Source organism: Podarcis erhardii, assembly GCF_964252035.2.
Source record: "Podarcis erhardii genome assembly, chromosome: 3".
NCBI lineage: Eukaryota > Metazoa > Chordata > Lepidosauria > Squamata > Lacertidae > Podarcis > Podarcis erhardii.
Window position 1 is genome coordinate 13142446 of NC_138507.1, and position 21664 is coordinate 13164109.

General features: G+C 43.8%; 1 protein-coding gene across 3 annotated transcripts in view; it reads left to right on the forward strand.

Annotated features, from left to right (window-relative positions):
* PLCB1 (phospholipase C beta 1) overlaps nt 1–21664 on the forward strand; it is a 455429-nt gene that overhangs the window by 351432 nt on the left and 82333 nt on the right. For all 3 annotated transcript variants that reach the window (XM_081856862.1, XM_081856861.1, XM_081856863.1), the window contains 8 exons: nt 2357–2453; nt 6047–6131; nt 7608–7732; nt 9123–9277; nt 13755–13919; nt 17677–17776; nt 20318–20422; nt 21531–21640. In XM_081856862.1, coding sequence (XP_081712988.1) covers nt 2357–2453; nt 6047–6131; nt 7608–7732; nt 9123–9277; nt 13755–13919; nt 17677–17776; nt 20318–20422; nt 21531–21640 — 942 coding nt within the window. The remainder of the gene's footprint in view (nt 1–2356; nt 2454–6046; nt 6132–7607; nt 7733–9122; nt 9278–13754; nt 13920–17676; nt 17777–20317; nt 20423–21530; nt 21641–21664) is intronic.

Consider the following 21664-nt stretch of genomic DNA (forward strand, 5'->3'; position numbering starts at 1 on the left):
TTACATTGTGTTGCCTTCAGTCTAAATGCACAAACGCTCTAGCCCGCTCCCTTTCAATACAACCCCTCAAAACTGGGGGTGCCTTCCACCACTGCCATGTTCACACAAAAAGTACACAATGCCTCCTTTGCAGCACAACCATAGTTTAAAGCAAGAAAGAGTATATGTTATCCTAAATCAATCAAACAAACAAACCTCACATGAAACAAAAGTAACCGGAAAAGTTTGATGATTTGGTATGGGGAGCTGCAGTTCAGATTCCTTTGTCCTCATAGCATTTTTGTGGTGCTTAAAGCCATCTGCAGACAGTTTGCCTCTGTCACTTGTCAGGAGTAAAAAAATCCACCTGGAGATTTCACCCCTTCCCCTCCGAAGAGAAAGGTGTTTCCTCTGCCACCATCCAGAGAATAAGTAGCTGCAGGGGCCTTGCTCCCCCTTCTTTCCTTCCAGAAAGAATTCCAACAGCCATTTGCCCCCCAAATAAGAAAAGTAATAAACAAGCAGTTAACGAACACTGTCATTTGCTGTGTGTGACACAGCCGTGGCAAGGAAAGACCAGCCTGGCTTCCACTACTGACCAGAGGCCCACAGGCTGTTTCATAGCTGCTCCTTCTTCCATCCCATGAAGGAGAGTCTGACTAAACCCCAGGAACAACTTTCTGACAGTAAGAGCTATTTGATAATGAAACAGATTCCCTCGGGAGGTTGTGGATGTTCCGATGAGAGTCCATCAAGGCTGTGAACAGCGGGACTATTGTGGCGCCCAGTCCGCTTCCACTGTGCCAACCTGCTGCTCCCGGCTACCAAAGAGTATCTTGCGCAGCGGTGCACCTGTGTGGAAGGAATCTCAGCCATGCAGTAAAACAGCAGCTTCCTATTCTTTCTACGAAGCTTTATTGTACAGCAGCAAAACAACATCAGCCAGGAGAGAGCGAAGACATGATGCCTCACCTGTCGCAGCCAAAACAGAAAGTACAGTGGTGCCTCGCAAGACGAAAAGAATCCATTCCGCGAGTCTCTTCGTCTTGCGGCTTTTTCGTCTTGCGAAGCAAGCCCATTAGCGGCTTAGCGGCTTAGCGCTATTAGCGGCTTAGCGGATCAGCTGATAAGCGGCTTAGCGGCTTAGAAAAAGGGGGGGGGAACCCACAGGAACTCGCAAGACATTTTCGTCTTGCAAAGCAAGCCCATAGGAAATTCGTTTTGCGAAGCACCTCCAAAACGGAAAACCCTTTCGTCTAGCGGGTTTTTCGTCTTGCGAGGCATTCGTCTTGCGGGGCACCACTGTAAAAAACGTTCACATAACAAAGATGCGAACACCCACCCACCCCGGTGACAGGACATCATTTCCCTTGAGCTGTTAACCCTGTAAGCTCTGGGTATCCTCACAGTGGACTCCCCTTCCTTGAAGGATTTTAAGCAGAGGTTGGATGGTCATCATTTGTCTTGCATGCTTTAGCTGAATTCCAGGGGGTTGGACTAGATGACCCTTGGGGTCCCTCCCAACTTTACAATGATGCACACCAGCAGCAAGAAATACATCTGGCCCCAAATGGATGCAGGTGCCTAATATTGGTCCTTACTTCTTTGTCCCAGCATTATCAGACCGATTCTTTCCCCTCCAATCTATTTCCCTTGCTGGTGCTTTTCCTTTACGTTTGTACTCCTGTGTACATGAGTCTTATATTCTGCAACAACCCAGCAGAGCTACGTGTTGAATTTTAATTGCCGCGAGCTGCTTAGGGAGACAAATTATGCCTGTAAAGCCCATAAGAATAAAATAAATAGCTGGTTTACGTGGATTTCCTTATCATCCTAACTTGAGAGATGTTACAAGGTTTGAAAGTCTTCTAATGGCACCGAATGTTGTAGTTTGGGAATTTGTGGTAGAGATAGATAGCAGTAGCTCATTTTGCTCCCACAAAGGTTCAGTGCACCTGGATTTTGTTGTTTTATATATATATATATATATAATTTTTATTAAGTTTTCCATATTTAATTACATTTCAGAATCAAAAAACAAAGAATATATAACTTAAAGCATTGCTTAAATAAAGCATTGACCTCCTTCCCTCCCTTTAACAGACTTCCATATCACTTTACCAATGAATAAATAGAGTTGTGTTCAGTTACTTGGTGGACCCTTTGAGATTCATGAACATGACCAAGCTAGGGCTACTAATTTGGGTCTGCTCTGTGGAAACCTTAGTTGAACACCACCCATTGGCTATTAATGGATAATGTCAGAGGCCCTTAAAAAGATTATCCATAGTTGCACCTCTTGGTAGTCTTTACGAAGTTAAGTTGGGGCAGTGGATCCTTTGACAGAAATGTTGACCTTTGTCTGTCTCCGTTCTAGGGGACAGCTGGAAGCGAGGCCATGGCCACTGAGGAAATGTCAAACTTGGTGAACTACATACAGCCTGTGAAGTTTGAGTCATTTGAAACATCTAAAAGTGAGTATGGAAAGTGCAACAGAACTACATTTCTCAGCAGATGTCACTAGGGCTGGGCAGTGTACCGATACATCGTCCAGCACCCGTTTGTAGACCACACATAAGAACTGTTTCAGACTAATTGAGCTGGCAATGTATTGCAAAGCACAGCCTTCAAAGCTCCAGGGGGCGGTATAATTGTAAGCCCCCTTGGCAGTTGACTGGCTGCCTTCCTTTCAGCTCCTTTTCTCCTCCAATGACAGAACAGTCTCACTCCCAGCCTTGGTGCCTTCCTGTAAACATGGGGTCTCTACCTGATGCCAGAATTGCAACTGGGTTGCTTCTTTCTTCTCCATTTCTCTGTCTAAGGAGGAGTGGAAGGAGTTCGCCCTCCAAACGCAAAGGCTCACCTGCCTCCAAGAGCAGGAGTCTGCAGTGCACATAGCACGTACCTCTTAATCTTCATAACTTCTCCTTCACCTGATCTCCACCCTTCAACTATGCAATCACCAATGACTTCTCCATTGCAGTGTTTAGCTGGGGACATATGGCAATGTTGAAAACCAGGTACAGTGGTACCTCGGGTTAAGTACTTAATTCGTTCCAGAGGTCCATTCTTAAGCTGAAACTGTTCTTAACCTGAAGCACCACTTTAGCTGATGGGGCCTCCTACTGCCACCACACCGCTGGAGCACGATTTCTGTTCTCATCCTGAAGCAAAGTTCTTAACCCGAGGTACTATTTCTGGGTTAGTGGAGTCTGTAACCTGAAGCGTCTGTAACCTGAAGGGTATGTAACCTGAGGTACCACTGTAATGCCCAGCCCTAAATTTCACAGAATTTTTTAAAAGATTTAGAAAAGTCTGTTCAATTTCTGCAAGGGCAATGTAGCCAACAATGGTTTTGAGACTTAACGATCTGTGAACCAAACAATTGCTCAGTTACCTAAGCGTTTACTCGATATGATAATAAAATGGTAGCTGGTTATGGAAGGAAGCACAACTTGGTTTCTTGGTAGAGAATCAAGCTGGCTTTAACATTTGAATCAATAACATTTATTATAATAAGATGGAACAATTAAAAAAAATGGTTCATATCAATGTACTCTTTTTTTTAAAAAAAATACATTTTTATTAAAGCATACCAATGTACTCTTAATTTGGAAGCAATCGGATTGCAAAACGTTAATGGTACAATCAGTCAAAGCTAAGCACTTTCGAAGCACTTTTGAACGCCGAAACAGGAAGGATTTAAATATGTGCTTAACTCTTCTTCTGCAATCAATGAGAAATAAAGTGTGTACCTATGATAGGATTCCATAGCTGTCAAACTTTCCTTTTTCTTGCGAGGAATCCTATTCGGAATAAGGGAATTTCCCTTAAAAACCGGGAAACAGCTATTGGATTCTGTCATAAGTTTTTAAACGTAGAATTGTGCTAGAAGTAGGGGGTGGAATTCAAGGTCGTGCCATGACAAACTTTCCATTTGTGCAAGCATTTCAACCTGCCAGGTGCAACAATCTGCCCTCTGGGGTTCACAGGGGGGGCGGGTGCCATTGTACAAGCAGAAGTCCTTGCACAGGACTTCCACTGACTGGTCTCCTTAGATGAGTCCCACCCGCGGTCTTTATTGCTTTGTAAATGTGATTTTCATTCACATGCATAACACAGCGCAGGAATGCAGAACTCGTCTTCTTGTGTACATTTCACTGTTGTTTTCCCCTCTGTTGTAAATTGCTTTGTTAGAAACTAATGGTCCATATTCATGACTGCCTGCCGCTTTTTGCTGAAGTGGCCTTGCTGGGAATGCACTTTGCAACATCTTGAGCAAACAAGCTGACGCCTTTTCCCTTACGTAGAGCAGAACCCCCTTCGAGAGAGCCTGTCCTGTTTCGTTTGGGTTTGACAGGCAATGGTGACCTCTGCAGCAGCCCTTTGAAAGGAAGTCTATAGCATTTGAATTTCAATGTTGCACACATGTTTCATAGGCACTGTGGGTAGAGCAGTTAAAAGTTGCAGATTTATGTTCAGCTTCACTGCTTAGCAGTCTCAGACTACTTGCATTCCTGAAATATATTTAACGCAAACTGGTAATTTTGGCCATAAATAGCAGTGATTAAAGAAGCTCTTCATACTCTGGACATTTTACATTATTCAGTGGTATGGTAGTCTCTAGTGTAAGTATGTGTCTGCAAAGGTTTCGTTGGGCTGCATGGTGTCTATGTGTCTCCCATGCCAACCCCAGATTTCTGGGATTTCCCGCTGCCCACACTAGAGATTTACTCTATTTTTTAAAAAAAATATATTAAAAAAATTTAAGATTTTAAAAATTACAAAGAAAAAAAAGAGAACAACAACAATCGAGGAAAAAAAAAGAAAAAAAACACATATAAAATACATATAAAAAAAAATTATCAAAAACCAGAAAACAGAAGAAAAAAGATAAAAAAACAAATCAAACCTGTACATCACTTGCTTACATTCACTTAATTCCTTGACCTCCTCACACCTCCCATTTTTGTATTCTAATTCAATTTGTTATTTCAGCAAATCCTTCCAACTAGAGATTTACTCTAAGCCACCAAACCCAGTATGGATGATACCCTGACAAAAGTATATTCCAGTAGCATGCTGTATATACCAGCTGCCGTAGAAAGTTACACTTCATTCACTTCCTGAATTATTGAATGTATTCATAGGTCCCTTTTCCTGCCAAAAGGTGAAGCAGTATACAAGTTTAAATAAATAAATGAAATGAAAGCTTCTGAAGCCTCATTTCACAGTAGTGTCTACACCCCAAAATGGTGACTGAACCATCCCTTAGTCCCCATAAAAACATTAGGTTTAAGCCTAAATAATGGGGTTACGACTGAAGCCTAAGGCTTAACATCCCAAAGAAATCCACATGGGAGAAATTTCAGTAGAAGTCAGCATGACTTGTTTTTAAGTTAATAGGTTTGAGGATCAGGAGTTAAGTCTTTTCTGTCAATAATCTGAGTGTTATTCACATCAGTGAACTTTTTAAACTATTTGGCCAGTGTTCAAATGCTGCTTTTACAGCAAAATGGGTATAATGGGCAACAGAAGTCTGGGCTTCTAGTCAGAACCCTTGAAGGGGGAATATATGCAAGGAAGAATTAGTGTCCGAATGGTGCAGCAAAGCTTTTCAAAATGTTGACTCCATGCCATGAATGCCACATGATGCTCCACTTCTGGCAACAAAATATGACCTTGTAACGTGTTCTGTCAGTTCAAGGGTTTCCACTAGCACAATGGAATTTGCCCCAGCCAGCATTGCCAGTGGTCAGGGTTGATTCCCTAACCCTGCCGTAGAACAATAGCAAAATGGGACATAGGCAGCTGTGTGCATTTCTTTAGTTGTGGTATCCTCCCAAAGGATGACAAATGACCAAGTAGAAAAACTTTGAAACTAAAATGAATGAAAGCATTTGTGCACTTGCATCAGTTATCCGCATTACCAATTTTCCTCTCATTCTGCAATGATCTTGTGCTGCTGGAAGCACTCTTTGTTGATTCTATAGATGCTATGGTATGAGATTTTACATATATTCAGCAGCATGAAAGTTACATCTCTTCACCTTTATTTTCTTTGTAGAACGGAACAAGAGTTTTGAAATGTCTTCCTTTGTGGAAACCAAAGCACTCGAGCAACTCACGAAGTCTCCCGTCGAGTTTGTGGAGTATCTTTGACATTCATGGGGGGGGGGGGGGGAATAATGTAGCAACTTGGTCACAACTGAGCAAAGTGTTTGGTGAAGAGTTGATTTGGGCCGAAGGAGCATGGTCTCCAGTTTTAAGCAGCCAGTCAGTGAAAATGAAAATGAAAATATAAATTTCACACAAAATTAATTCCCATTCTTTTAGAAAGTGGAACCCATAAGACAAGTGGACCATATAAATAAATGGGGCTTCAGCTTCAAGTTGAATGTTTGCCATCTTGATTTCATCTTATTTTCTCCAGATTGTTCTCTGTGTGAATAGCTTTCTCCTTGCTGCGTGGTACAATAGATATTTGACCATGGGCCACTTCTTATGTCTGCAGCTGTGTTTGCATGTTGCTTCACTGGGCTAACTCAGTCAGTAGAGCATGAGGCTCTTAATCTCAGGGTTGTGGGTTCAAGCCCCATGTCTGGCAAGAGACTCCTGCATTGCAGAGGGTTGAACTGGATGACCGCCGTGGTCCCTTCCAACTCTGCAGTTCTATGATTCTAATAGCTAAACACGTTCTTTTCCTAGGGGACTGCAATGCAATTCAGCTTGTACAGTTGCAGTGCATGTGGTGCAGCAGAGCTGACACTTGTGTCACTGCTGCATAGGGCTGTGCAACCAATCTGTTAGACTCTTGAATCACTGATCAGATCAAATCAGAAGGATCAGTGTCAATTTTGGGCAGATACAGATGAAATCAGTGAAGCTCAGTATCTGTACAGATTGAATTCCATTGACACGGAATGGTCTGTTTAAACCTATAGCTCCAAACAGTCCCTCAGAAAACCAGACAGCATGTCACTAAAATGTTGCAATTTATTAATTACAATACCATATAAAGAAAATGGCAGGATGGGAGGAGGGGAGCTTGACTTTGCTTATTGAGAGCTCCAGGGCTAGAATCTTACTCAGCACTCTCAAATCACAGTGTTGGTGGAGACAAGGTACTCAATTGACTATAGAGTATTTTTGAAAATTATTTTCTTTCTTGATAAAGAAAAAGAGCTCACCAAAATTTAAATCTGGCTAGTCCAAAAATTCCAGGAGATATCTGTAATTTTGCAGGGTTAATCCTCTCTTGAGGGGCTACCATGGACCTATGTGGGGGTGGGGGGAAGTTTATGGGTTTTGGTTTTGGTTTTCCAATGCAAGTGAGTGGGGAGGTCTGTATTTACAGATCACGGTCCGGATCTGTGATATAGATCATATCAGACCAGGCACAAATTGATCCAGCCCAAACTGGGGCCTGACCCAAATTGCCAAATTTGGGCCCAAATTGGAGAGGGGCTTGCATAGCCCTGTAACCTACAAGCTGATTGCCATGTCTGTTAGGAATGTGTCAATCAAATTATCACTTATTGTAGGTAAGGTGTACAATATTTGTGTTTAACTCTTCAAGCCAGGCTAGCTTTTCCGGTTGTATTTTATCTTAACCACTCACAATTTAGGTATAACAAAATGCAGCTGAGCCGAATTTATCCAAAAGGAACACGTGTTGATTCCTCAAACTATATGCCTCAGCTCTTCTGGAATGCCGGCTGTCAAATGGTTGCTCTTAACTTCCAAACTGTAGGTAAGCAATTCATCCTACCGCTTACTTTAGTTGTTGTGTATGGTTTCTGAAGAACCTGTCTAATTGGACTGCTTTTTTAAGAGACACTAGTTTGTATCCAACGTTAATCAGATCAACCTAAGTTCTTTAATTTCAATGGGTCTCCTTTGAATAGAATTTAGTTGTATACAACCCACTAATTAGAATTCCCTCTATGTCCTGGGAAAGGATATTAATTATGGCGGAATATTTGAGTAAGCAAATAGAATTAGCGTTGTGGATATGCGCACTCAGAAATGGATTTTTTTTGGGGGGGGGTGATCATTCATGCGTCTCTCTTTCTTGAATCACAATGCTAAAATCACAAGCAGCGTAATGTACATGTTCATCCATTTATGCAATCCAGCAATATATCTGTTGCTTTTCTAAAGGATTTCATTGCGGTCATTATGGAGCATGGTTGCGAAACCAGATTTTTTTTTAAAAAAAGTCCGTAGTATGTGAGGTCAGCCATCAAATGAAATCCCTTACTCCTCTGTGAAAATGACTGCTGATTTTGATGACATTTGGCAGCCCGTTCAGTAATTATAAATCAGTGGATGCTGCAACTGCATCCCAAGCAACTCACATTAAACTTTCCTTAACCATAGCAGCCAACTATCTAGTAAAACAGATATTAACTGTATCCCCACAACTAAATGTCAGTTGGACCAGAAGCAAGGACAACCAGTACTCCCCTGAAAAGAAGCATACCTTCCAAACATACAATTGTGATTTAAATAGAAACAATGGATATTTATGAAGAAGCTGGGAAATTAATTCCCATAAAAAGAATGATCATTGTTGTACGTTGGAATTCCTTTTTCAGCTTCTTGAATAGGTAGTTTGTGTTTTGCTTCATGCAGAGCTGAAGGTAACGGGGACTTTAACATTTTCCTAGTTGTCAGTTGCTAATGTAGACAAAAATGGACAGGGCCAAAGAGCTCATTTCAACCAACGCAAACCATGGCAGCTATGGCTATTGCCAGGCACATTCCACAATGGGCAATATAAGGTGTAAAACCAGGAGATTAGTAGTGTAGTCACAGTAATGTCTGCAGTGGTAGTTGCCCTTTAGACGCTGCTATTGTTAGAACAGTCTACACATTGTATATCCAATATTTATAGATGACCATGGTGTAGTTTTAAAAGTACTGTGTGAACAGGCCATGAAAGAAGCACAAAACAGCATTTGTGGAATGAGGTTTTTTATATATAAAAAAGAATTCAGTATGGTAATCATGTCCATATAAAGGGAAAAGGAGACCTCTAGTGGAATTTCAGGATTCTTCTTTTGTAAATGTGCTAGAACTACAGCAAAACTTCTGTGTTTGACCTGTCCCATGAAACGTTCTGTTTTTTTGTCGCTTAGATTTGTCTATGCAAATAAATATGGGAATGTATGAATATAATGGCAAAAGTGGGTACAGACTAAAACCAGAATTTATGAGAAGACCAGACAAGCACTTTGATCCATTTAGCGAAGGTATCGTAGATGGAATAGTAGCAAACACCTTGTCCGTGAAGGTACGTATGCAGTCGCTAATGGAATAATTGTCACAATGGTGTGGCTGTTGAATGTTAAGCACCAAAATGACTTCTTGTGCCATGATTCATGCTTGGGTTCGAATTAAGTTAAGAAATGCATATGTGCTGCATCAGTTGTGAAGGCAATATATTTTCTTTTAATATTTTATTGGAGTCAGTGACCAGGGAAAATTATTATTATTATTATTTATTTATACCTCACCCATCTGGCTGGGTTTCCCCATTTCCATTCCTGTTAAACAGGAAACCAGCAGCGAAGAAAAGGGAGCTGATGTACCGCTTGGGAGCAAAGTCAAGTGACAGCTTTATTACAATACTCATCTGATTGTGTGGCGAGTCCCCCCCCCCCAGTGGAAATAAAGACACGTGACACAATTATTTAAGGTTAATGGGCAAAATAAGGCCACAACTTTATTGGTTACAGATGATGAGTGGTATTGGCTTAGGCATTGGTCCTAACCGACTATCGGGCTTCAGCCCACCCGCTTGAAGTCCGGGAAGGGTTAACCACCAGTAGCGGGAGTCCTGCTGATGCACATCAACTAGGAGCTCCCCCGGGGTCACCGCTTGGGGGCGTGCCTTAGGCCCTCACCTCCATAGGCTTCAGACAGGGCCACGCCCCCTGGAATCCTTTATCGGACTACCCTTCAATATGCGGGGCAGGTGATGGCACTTCCTTCCCTCATCTATCTACATAACAATACCAATGCCTAACCGCCAATACTAAGGAAGTTGTGACGATTTGCTACGAGGTAGGCGAAAAAGCGGCTGGTGCCAATTTGCCAAGTGGAAAAAATTCCTACCAGGCCCCTTAACGGCAACCATCCGAGGTCCATACAAGGTCAAAGACGAAACCTTAAAGGGTGGGTGGGAAACCGGAGCAGCTGGAGGCAGCAAAATCAGGAGATCACCAGCTGCCCCTTCGTTAAATTGGGCAGGCCACATACCGCAAGCCAGCCGACTGGCTGTCCCGGGGATGACGCAGCTGGGGATTCCCTCAATCGCACAGAGGCAATCCCACCTCCTCTGAAGGAGGAAGTGGCTTAGTTTGACATGTGAAGATAATGGCGTTCAGACACATGTCACCTGCTGGGAGAGATATGACAAATGAAGTAGCATCTATGCCCACTTAGGTCCTGCTATCATTAGCAGTTGCAATAATAATATCAATAATAATGGTCCACTTGAGCTGCTCTTCTGGCAAAGGGTGCCCAAACGCTTGGGGCTCCTTAGGAAATTTACCCTAAAGAATAATGGTGGGGTACCCAGCCTGCCCCCTGTCGGAACATGCCTGGGGGGCACACACAGCCCCCGGAATGAGACAGACCTCTACGGTCATCTTCCTGATGAAGCACAGGCCAGGACATTCACAAATCAGTCCCAGTGTGCACCAGCGACACATATCAAAAGACATGTGCACACTCACTCAGCAGAGTATAGCAGAAACGATCTTGGAGCGTGAGTGTTGTATTCTAAGTGATTTATTAAGCAATATATACAGGACAAAGCAATCATGGTGTCCTCTGACTTCTTCTCCAAGAGAGAGAGAGAGAAAGAAAGAAAAGTACAAAAGTACTGTACAGTGGTACCTCGGGTTAAGAACTTAATTCGTTGCGGAGGTCCATTCTTAACCTGAAACTGTTCTTAACCTGAAGCACTACTTTATCTAATGGGGCCTGCTGCTGTGCTGCCGGAGCACGATTTCTGTTCTCATCCTGAAGCAAAGTTCTTAACCCGAGGTAATATTTCTGGGTTAGCAGAGTCTGTAACCTGAAGCGTATGTAACCTGAGGTACCACTGTACAGTGGTACCTCTGGTTGCGAACGGGATCCGTTTCAGAGCCCCATTCGTAACATGAGCAGAATGCAATCCGCGTCTGTGCATGCGTGGGACGCGATTCGCCGCTTCTGCGCATGTGCGTGATGTCATTTTGAGCGTCTGCGCATGGGCGAGTGCCGAAACCCGGAAGTAACCCTTTCCTGTACTTCCGGGTCGCAGCAGGACGCAACCTGAAAAGATTTAACCTGAAGCAAACGTAACAAGAGGTATGACTGTACAGTACAAGTGGAAAAGATAAGACTGGCTTCTGTTCTCACACTTTCCAAGCCTAGAAAGTAAACACTGACACGTGATGTAACAGTCACACATCCAGCAACAGAGGAGTCAAATGCTAACACCCCCCCCCCCAAATAAGGCTGAATTCTTTCCCCAAGCAAGGGTGCCACTGTGACTGGAAATTAAAGCAAATGTGACAAAAGAAGGAATCTTTATGGGAATAGCGAAAGGCCATCTCAGCCAATCTGGTATGACATTCAGGAAAAAGCATATTTTCCAGCCCTAGAACCAATGGCCATCATATGCCTATTGAGAGCTTAGGGTGAACAAGCGCACCCAAAACCCCAGACTGGTGGAGGAGAGAAGGGCACTGTCAGATATGAAGCCACACTGGAGGTGGGACAGAGTGGGAAAGTATTCAGTCTGTGCAGAAATGGCAAAACTTACCGGAAAAATAAGAAATCAAAATAATAGACTTTTAATAAAAGAATGGAAATTGTTTATTGAATATTTGCAAATAAACTGTAAACATAATAACACTGGCAGGATTGTTGCAATAACCTGCTGTTTTTTAACAGTATATATAACAGTATGTTATATATATATAACATACTGTTATATATATATATAACATACTGTTATATATATATAACAGTGTTTTATAACAGTATATATTTAAAGTGGATGAATAAATGAGTAAATTAAGTTAATTTGAATGTACAGACAATATTAAAAATAAATTTAAGGAACCGCAGAAAGAGGGGGAAGGAATTCGAGTTTTGAAACGTTAAAATGATTGTGATATTATCGAAATGTTTAAAACTGAAAATCATAAATAAAATAATAATTAAGAAAAGGGAAAGTATTCAGTCTCCTTCCAGTTTAAGCCTGCCCTAAGGTCAATGTCAGAGAAGGCGCTGAGAAGGCTTTAGCCTAGTCACTGAACACAACAAGGCCAGAATGTCTTACTCCCTGGGTGCACATAGCAGAATATGGTGACCTGTAGCCCCATTTCCCCATCTCCTACCCCACTCCCTTGTCAGAATGGCCGCAAATAAGCCATAACCTAAGTTGTGGGAGCTGTGATCTGCAGAGAAACCATCATGCTGCCCTTTTACGAATTGGTAATTTGAAGTGATGGGAGCATTTTCGAAACATTTATCCTCTACTGTGTCTCCCTATCCAGCGAAGCTTGTATTGTGATTATAGAAATTGGTATGAGTGGAGGCCATGAAACTGAGAAAATGGTTACCAGAAATGAAGCAAATTGGCCAGGCTTCAATTTACTTATGTGTGTTGGGACTGCAAGCACAGAAGAATAGGAAAGCAGTAATTTTTCAGAGATACATATATAGCACAAATTCTGGCCCTTGTCCAGAAAGAAATACTCCCACATTCCAGTTTTATACCGTTTATCAGCTACCTCCACAGAATATGCTAGCAGAATTTCAAATACTTCTAAATTAGGGCCCCATTTTGGATTTTGGCACAAAATCCAGCTTGTGTTCTGCTTTTAAGCAGGTTTTGTGCCAACGCCCAAACTCTGTGCTGGTTTAAAGAGCTCAGCCTGTAGAGCATGAGACCCTTAATCTTGGGGTCATGGGTTCGAAACCCACAGAAGATTCCTGCATTGCAGTGGCTTTAACTAGAAGTCCTTTGTGGTCCCTTTCAGCTCTAAAACGTTCATTTTATTATGAAGTACACACATACAGTATTGAGTTGACAAGCAAAATAGTGTAACAAAACCTCTAACTTCTCCTGTTGTCAGATAATCTTGTAGAAAATAATTTATATCACAGAGAAAAGGTACAGAACTGTGTAAACTAAAAAACCAGCACAAGTATTCAGTTTACTCAAATTTATTATTATTATTATTATTATTAATTAAAAAATTAAGACGAACGCCTCGCAAGACGGAAAACCCGCTAGACGAAAGGGTTTTCCGTTTTGGAGGCGCTTCGCAAAACAAATTTCCCTATGGGCTTGCTTCGCAAGACGAAAATGTCTTGCGAGTTCCTGCGGGGGTTTTTCTCTCTCCCCCCCCCCTTTTCCTAAGCCCTAAGCCACTTATCAGCTGATCCTCTGATAAGTCGCTTATCAGCTGATCCGCTAAAAGCCGTTAAACCGCTAATAGCGCTAATCTGCTAAGCTGTCAATGGGCTTACTTCGCAAGACGAAAAAACCGCTATACGAAAAGCCTCACGGAACGGATTAATTTCATCTTGCGAGGCACCACTGTAAACAGCATCTTCATGCAAACCAAAGTGTGGATCAGCCATCCCCCAGCACCCACTGTCTGGCTGTATTAGACTCACAATCAAGGCTTTAATTTTTAGAGACATTCCAGTCTACTGGGCCTGCTGCCCCACTGCCACTGAATGCCTAAACCTTGCATTTCTAGATCATTTCTGGGCAGTTGCTGTCGGACAAAAAAGTCGGGACCTACGTAGAAGTGGACATGTTTGGTCTGCCGGTGGACACAAGGCGAAAAGCTCTCAAGACCAAGCCGTCTCAAGGCAACGCAGTGAATCCTGTATGGGAAGAAGAGGCCATCGTGTTTAAGAAAGTAGGTTTGTTGTTCTTGTTAATAGTAAATCTTTACTATTGGTTGCTGGTCTTCAATTCAGAAAATTAATTGGGGGGGGGGGGAGTGAAATCCTGTTTGCCCCAGTTCTGTTCCATTTGAGTCAGTGCCTGCTAGACCTGGGCAATATTATGATTCACACTCTGAAACCAATATGACGTTCAAACCGCGATATCGGTTTCAGACTTTTTGAGCTGGCAATAAATCCCAGCTCCCCGGCCTCCGCCAGCACAGCGTACCTCACTCCCGGCTGCCTGCTTGCACTGGCAGTGGCCGGGAAGCCATGATGTATTGCCTGCTCAAATTGCCTTGATCAGCTGAGAGGCGGGCATTTTAAGGAAGCCTGCTTCTCAGCTGATCGAGTTCCCCCGACCTCTGGCTCACGCACAGCTGCCCACGCCTCAGCAGAGCACTTTAACAGAGCGCCGCCCCTATCTCTGGGTCACGCAAGCCAAAGCAGGGGGAACAACTTGCTTAAACTGCTCTGCTGAGGGTTGAGCCAGGCTGCCCACCTGTCAGTTGATCACGCCCCCATAGAGCTCCAGCTTGCGGGAACCAGAGTGATATAGGGGCTTGCTCTGGCTCGCACATGCAGGAATGGTCCAGAGTAGGGCTGTGCAGTTTTGGACATCATGATATATCAGTAAAGTAAAGGTAAAGGGACCCCTGACCATTAGGTCCAGTCGTGACCAACTCTGGGATTGCGGCGCTCATCTTTATTGCCCGAGGGAGCCGGTGTACAGCTTCCGGGTCATGCGGCCAGCATGACTAAGCCGCTTCTGGCGAACCAGAGCAGCGCACGGAAATGCCGTTTACCTTCCCTATTTATCTTCTTGCACTTTGACGTGCTTTCGAACTGCTAGGTTGGCAGGAGCGGGGACCGAGCAACGGGAGCTCACTCCATCGTGGGGATTCGAACCGCCGACCTTCTGATCGGCAAGTCCTAGGCTCTGTGGTTTAACCCACAGCGCCACCCGCATCCCGATATATCAGTACATCATGATATTCAGCTGATGATATATCACGATGTTGAAAACCAGGTAACGCCCAGCCCTAGTGCCTGCTCTGCCATCACCTCCTCTTCCTCAAGGGGGAGACTCCACCATCATCCACAGGGGAAGAGCCCTAGTTTGCCTGTGTGTCAATGGTAGGAAACCACAGCTGCCACCAAGTGTTTCCAGTGCTGATTGCCATGCCCTCTTTGCTCCGCATCTTGAAAGGACAATGCCCTTGGGATAATCATGGACAACCAACATCCTGCATGAAAGTCCAAGCCACGCAGGCTGGGAGTGCTTCAGTTGTGTGTCGGGACCCGCAGCCACCCCCTCGTTGAGAAATAACTCACACAAGGACACAGATATTAGGTTTATGTTATTGGGCAAATTTTGGCCACAACTTTATTGAATTACAGAATGTGAGCGGTATTGGCTTAGGAATTGATAGGACTTGACTATATCTGACTCCTGCCCATTGTGCAGGAAGTCCAGTAAGGGTAATCCACCAGTAGGGGGAGCCCTGTCGATGCGAACCAACTCAAGCTCCCCCTGGTGTTCCTGTCGGGGTCGTGTCAAGGCCCTAGCCCCCAGCTGGGCTTCGGACTAGATCAACACCACCGGGTTCCTTTAACGGAATACACTTAAGCATGGAGGGGCAGGTGGCCACACCTCCCCTCCCCCAGGTCAAACAAGGTCAAACAATGCCTAAACGCCACAAGAGCCCTAAGGTTCACCGCCAAATACCCTCGCATCTGTAACCAATGCCTCAAGCCCTGCAATATCGGCCAGCCATACATCGTTCTCCCAATTGGAAAGGTGCATGCCATTGTCGCGGTATAAAGCCATGTTACTGAAAACAATGGAAGGGTGCGCGATTCACCCGGCCTTCCAATGCAACCACGTTCTGTGAAATGGAACGAATCAAACATTTCTGGGCACGGTCTGTAGCGGCTGGGGAATTGCTGCCATGCCAAACGCGTCTCTCCAATAGCAGCGACCAAAAGAGAGTCATTCTCAGGAAATTCAGTGCAAGAGTGTCCAAGTCCTTTTTGATATTGAAAAGCAAGTCCACGCCTTTCCAGCAAGGCAAGTAGTTCTCTCCCAGCTGCACAACCAAAGCGTTGGGGGGGGGGCATGTGCTTCCGCCCTGGCCACCACAATTGGCATCATCTCTGCCCAGCGCATCCCACGCCTCGCTATCCAGGAAATGCAGATGTGCAAAGGAAAACCCAGCTGGCACCCCTGCCGCTAGCTGCCGCCCATTCCCGGGCCCAGTGGACAATACTTGGGGAAGAATAAAAGATCTCATAAGCATTCAGTAGCTCAGCATGCGGGTAACACTAAGCCAAACCATATCACTTTCAAGTGTTCGGAGCAATTATATAAATATATATATATATAGTCATCCTTACAGCATCCCTGCTAAGCAGGCCTGTATAACCATCCTCATATTGCAGATCGGAGGGGGGTGCAGAAGTTGAGGTTGCCTGCGGCTCAGCGAATAAGCTGGCTGAGATGAAGTAGCAGTGGCTTGGATCACAGCTCATTGCCATAGCCCAGAGCTTTCCAAACTGTGTGTCGCGACACATTAGTGTGTTAGCTGCAGTGTGTAGGTTTGTTGCATTAATGCTCCCTGCACTCCTCCCAGGGCTGGAAAGGGGTTAGTTTACCCTCTGGGTTGCTGGTAAAACTGAATTACTATGTCACAAAATGATGCAGGTCTAAAAATTGTGTCACCAACATGAAAAGTTTGGAAAGCTCTGCCTTAGCCACCACATCAGGTAATAGAGATGGGGAAAGTGCCCTCTGAGAAGGCAAATATGTCCTGCCCCATTCCCCAGAAATCCTAAAAGTAATTCTGGAGAGACAATATATAATGAGTTTATTTTTAGGTGCTACATAGGGAAAGAAAAACTTGCCACATCTCTTTTTTTTTCTAGTAATAAAAGGGATTATGGAGGAAGAATGAAAATCTTTAGCAAACAACATGCTTAATCTAATTGTATAAGTTTATGGTAGATTATTTGTCAAAGCAAACAAGTGTTGAAATTTGACCTGAAAAGCGAGATCCTCTTGCAGCTGTGTAAAATAAAGCAAACAGTCCAGTTGTGAGAACTATCCCATTGCCCACCTGCTCCTCAAAATCGGTCAGACTCCCCCAACCAAATGTGTCATATGAAAATCTAGGGCACATACTTCTGTAGTCTATTGGTGTGTGACAGGGGGAGGGTGCTTATGGAACCCAGAATTTGGAATCAATGAATACCCATCTCCAGTTCTACAGTATCTAGAAGCAGTCAGCTGTAGGGTTTCCAAGATCCTGTGTGTCATCAATTGAGGCTGAAATTCTGGAAAAGGGGCAGCTTGATCAAAGCATAGCCAGATGGACTGTGATATGTATGCTTGCCTAGTTAGGACTACTATGACATCACATCTGTTGCTAAGAGACTCAGAGAAAGATAAATATATGGTGATGGCAAGAGTGTGTGACAGGTAGCAATGTCCTGGTCACCAGCTCTTTCTGGTATTTAAGAAGTGAGTTGAGACCTGCAGATCATGCTATTTCAACTATCATGTGTAATCAGCTGCGTGTTCACCCAGGAATGAACTGTTGCAGCACTGCGGACAATGTAAGATTACTACCAATGTTAACTTGCTGAACAGCGTGTCTCAGTATTCCTGCTTTGTGCACAAGGTGTGCCAGAAAACATTAAATACTTTCCCCCAAAATATATTTTTGTTAGGTTGTTCTGCCTTCCCTGGCATGTCTGAGGATAGCAGCCTATGAAGAAGGAGGGAAATTCATTGGTCATCGGATATTGCCGGTATCAGCAATTCGACCAGGTAGGGCAATCTGGGCTTCTTATTCACTTTATTTATTGTTTAATCTCTGAACCACTCTTCTGCAGTTATGATTCCAGGACAGTTTACAACATAGATATCCACATATTGAAACAAACAAACAAAAATATCAAGCTAACAGTCAAAACCAAGACCAAAAACTAAATTAATAGTACCACTGAAGATATAAATCTGTTTAAACTATCAAATCAGTTCATCCAATTGCCTGGGTGAATTGGTATGGTTTCAACTAGCGCTGAAAGCCAGAAAACAGTGGCACCAGCTGTACCTCCCAGAGAAGGGGGTTCTATGAATAGGGTGCCACTACTGTGAAGGCCCTATCTTGTGTCACTGTGCTAGGGGTTCTACTGAGTGGGAGGACATCAAGAACTTAATACAGTGGCAATATGATACAGGGAGAGGTGCCCCTTCAGATATTTCTGCCACAATGCATTTGGAGTTTTATAATTTAACATTAATGCCGTGAATTGAGCTCAGTGCAAATCCTGAAGAATTTGTGTTGAATGATTGCCATTAGCTATGCTGCTCAGCATTCTGGCAGCTGCATTCTGCATTGGTTGAAGCTTCTGAATCATCTCTAATGGTGGCCCCATATAGAGTGCGGAAAAGTAGTCTAATTGGGAGGTTACCAGAGCGTGGATCACTACTGTTGCTAGGCTGCATCAGTACAGGAACAGACATAGTTAGGAGTTAGGCGCTTTTGTGCTGCTGCTGGTGGTGGTGCTTCTTGAGCCTCCAGGGGCAGCACTGGATCAAGGAGTAGCCCCCAAGCAGCACACCTGCTCCTTCAGATAGAGTAAACCCATCCAGAACAAACTACCTACCCAATTGCACCTTTGAATGAGGGAATGAGCCAAATGAACTAAGAGGGCAGGTGCTCTGTGTACCTTGAAAGCTGAACTATGAGGACTCTAGTGTGCCAGGTTTTTTCAAGCTTATTGCAGCTTGAGAGCCCAGCTTCAACAGTATCAACCATAGATCATAGAATTGGAGATCTGCTCATTGAGTCCAGCCCCCTGCAGTGCTCACTTTCCATCCTTCCCCATCTCCCTGCCTGTGCCTTTACCCTCTTCCTCTATATACTGTTCTTACTGAAGATGCCAGCAAACATCACCAGCTCTGGGAATGGACCATGGAAGCTCACTGCAGTCTACCTTAGAAGAGAGGAGGTATTAACAAGCTGCAAAATGTTGGACTAGATGACTCTTGGGGCACCTTCCAACCCTGAACTTTTATTATATGATTCCCAGCGCCCTCTGCTGTCCCTCCCAGCCCTCCCAAGAACATATTCTGCCTCCGCTTCCCTGCCCTTCCTTTCCAAGTTGTGGTGAGACCAGCAGAAAGGGCACACAAAGTGTTTAGAAAAGGGGAGCCTTTCCCTCTTTCCCTCCTTCTCCCAGATAGCACACTAATAAAGCAAAACCCAGGGGCTAATTGGGGGTGATTTATCTCCAGGGCTGATAAAGTCCCATCGTTTTGCTTCTCAGCAGTCTGCAAACCAACATGACTTGGGAACCCTCTGTTTCAAACACCTTGTCCATTCCTGCTGCTAGTCTTGCTTATGCCCTCAATTTAAAACAGGGAGAGATTAGTGGCTCTCAACCATGCATAGTTCTTACTAAATGACTTGTAATAGACCAATAGTGCTGTAATAGACCAATAGTGCCTCCAAGAATCCCATATACTCTTCTTCCGTGACACAAAAAGAGTGTTTCTTTATTTTTAGCACACTGAAAACCTGCAAGCAGGTATAGCCAAGGCACTAACACTGTCTTTAGCATTCTATCGCATAAACGTAGATCCCAAGGGAAGCTCCAAAACTGGTCCCTAAGGAAGCAGACTATTTTCCGAGAGTCCCAGATGTGTGCTCCTAAGTGTTTCAGTCATTCCAACAGTAAACATTTGCCATATTTTTTTTTCGAGGGTTTCTTCACAACTGTTGTTTGCAGTGGAGGCCATACCTGTTTCTACATACATTGCTTAAGGGTGGAAGTTCTGCATCGAATATTACAAGCACTCCCTGCCTTTCACAGTTAGAGCATCTGTGATAATGAAGCATGTCAGGGAAATTGCTAAGGAGTGGGGTGCTATGTTTAGGGACCATGGCTCATTTCCAGCACCTCATGAGTCACCTTGATGCCTATTACACTGCAGTGGTCAGTTACAGTGGTGCCCCGCAAGACGAATACCTCGCAAGACGAAAAACTCGCTAGACGAAAGAGTTTTCCGTTTTTTGAGTCGTTCCGCAAGACGAATTTCCCTATGGGCTTGCTTCGCAAGACGAAACGTCTTGTGAGTTCTTGCGAGTTTCCTTTTTCTTAAAGCCGCTAAGCCATTAATAGCCGCTAAGCCGCTAAGCCGTTAATAGCCGCTAAGCCGCTAATAGCCGCTAAGCCGCTAATAGCCGTGCTTCGCAAGACGAAAAAAACGCAAGACGAAGAGACTCGTGGAACGGATTAATTTCGTCTTGCGAGGCACCACTGTATAAAAATTCTGTTGACCTTGTCCTGCTTTCTTTTCTAGGCTATCACTATATCTGCCTGAGGAATGAAAGGAATCAGCCCTTGACACTGCCAGCCATATTTGTATACATAGAGGTTAAAGATTACGTACCTGATACTTATGCAGGTAACTATAAAATCCCTAGGCATCAAATTGAACATTTTGTTGTTGTTTTTTGAAATTATATAAAGTTCATACACTGATCAGCAGTAACAAGCTGTATTAACATCCAGTAGCTATCAAGATGTGGGTGGCGCTGTGGTCTAAACCACTGAGCCTAGGGCTTGCTGATCAGAAGGTCAGCGGTTCGAATCCCCGCGATGGGGTGAGCTCCTGTTGCTCGGTCCCAGCTCCTGCCAACCGAGCAGTTCGAAGGCACGTCAAAGTGCAAGTAGATAAATAGGTACTGCTCCGGTGGGAAGATAAACGGCATTTCCGTGCTCTGCTCTGGTTTTGCAATGCTGGCCACATGACCCGGAAAAACTGCCTGCGGACAAACGCCGGCTTCCACGGCGAGTAAAGCGAGATAAGTGCCCCAACCCCAGAGTCGTTCACGACTGGACTTAACTGCCAGGGGTCCTTTACCTTTACCTTTTTGCTATCAAGAAGTTGTAATGCATGTTCTAAGAAGTTGCTGTCCATCATCCAACATGATGTACAATTAACCCTGTAATTGTCAATGATTCCACACATTGTTCTTTAGTTCCATAGTGCTGCCTTTTCTTTTTAGACTACTGATGTAGTCTATTTTAAAACAGACGGTTGATGACGATCAGACTGGGCAGATCTGAGTCCAAATCCCAGAGCAAATTGAGAATCTGGAAGAGTTCTTTGCAAGTTGTGTTCTCTGGGCCTTAATTCTCTATTTTTAAAGAGGCTATATAATATTAATAGCACTCCATCTCTCATAATCAATGCTATGGATATATTTTAGTCTACTGTGTGTCACTTGTGAATTTAGGCCACAAGGGTATGCACACTTACTTGGGAGTCAGTCTCATTGTATAGATTTGTCCTATCAGTGTGGGGGAAGACAATAAAATACAGCCAGCTGCTGTTGCCTTTCTTCAAGAAAAACTTGAATGATTCTAGTCTATGTTGATTTCTTATTAGAAATGAAAAGAACAACCTTAGGATTGTTAAATGATTGTTTCATATCTGTAAAACAGATAGATAAATATAGCCCTTTGAAACCAAATCAAAGTTTGATTCTAAATTCCTGTTTCATTTCCAGATGTTATTGAGGCATTATCCAACCCTATCAGATATGTGAATTTAATGGAGCAGAGAGCAAATCAGTTGGCAGCGCTGACTCTGGAGGATGAAGAAGAAGTCAGGAAAGAGGTGAGAATTTGGGCTTGAAGAAAT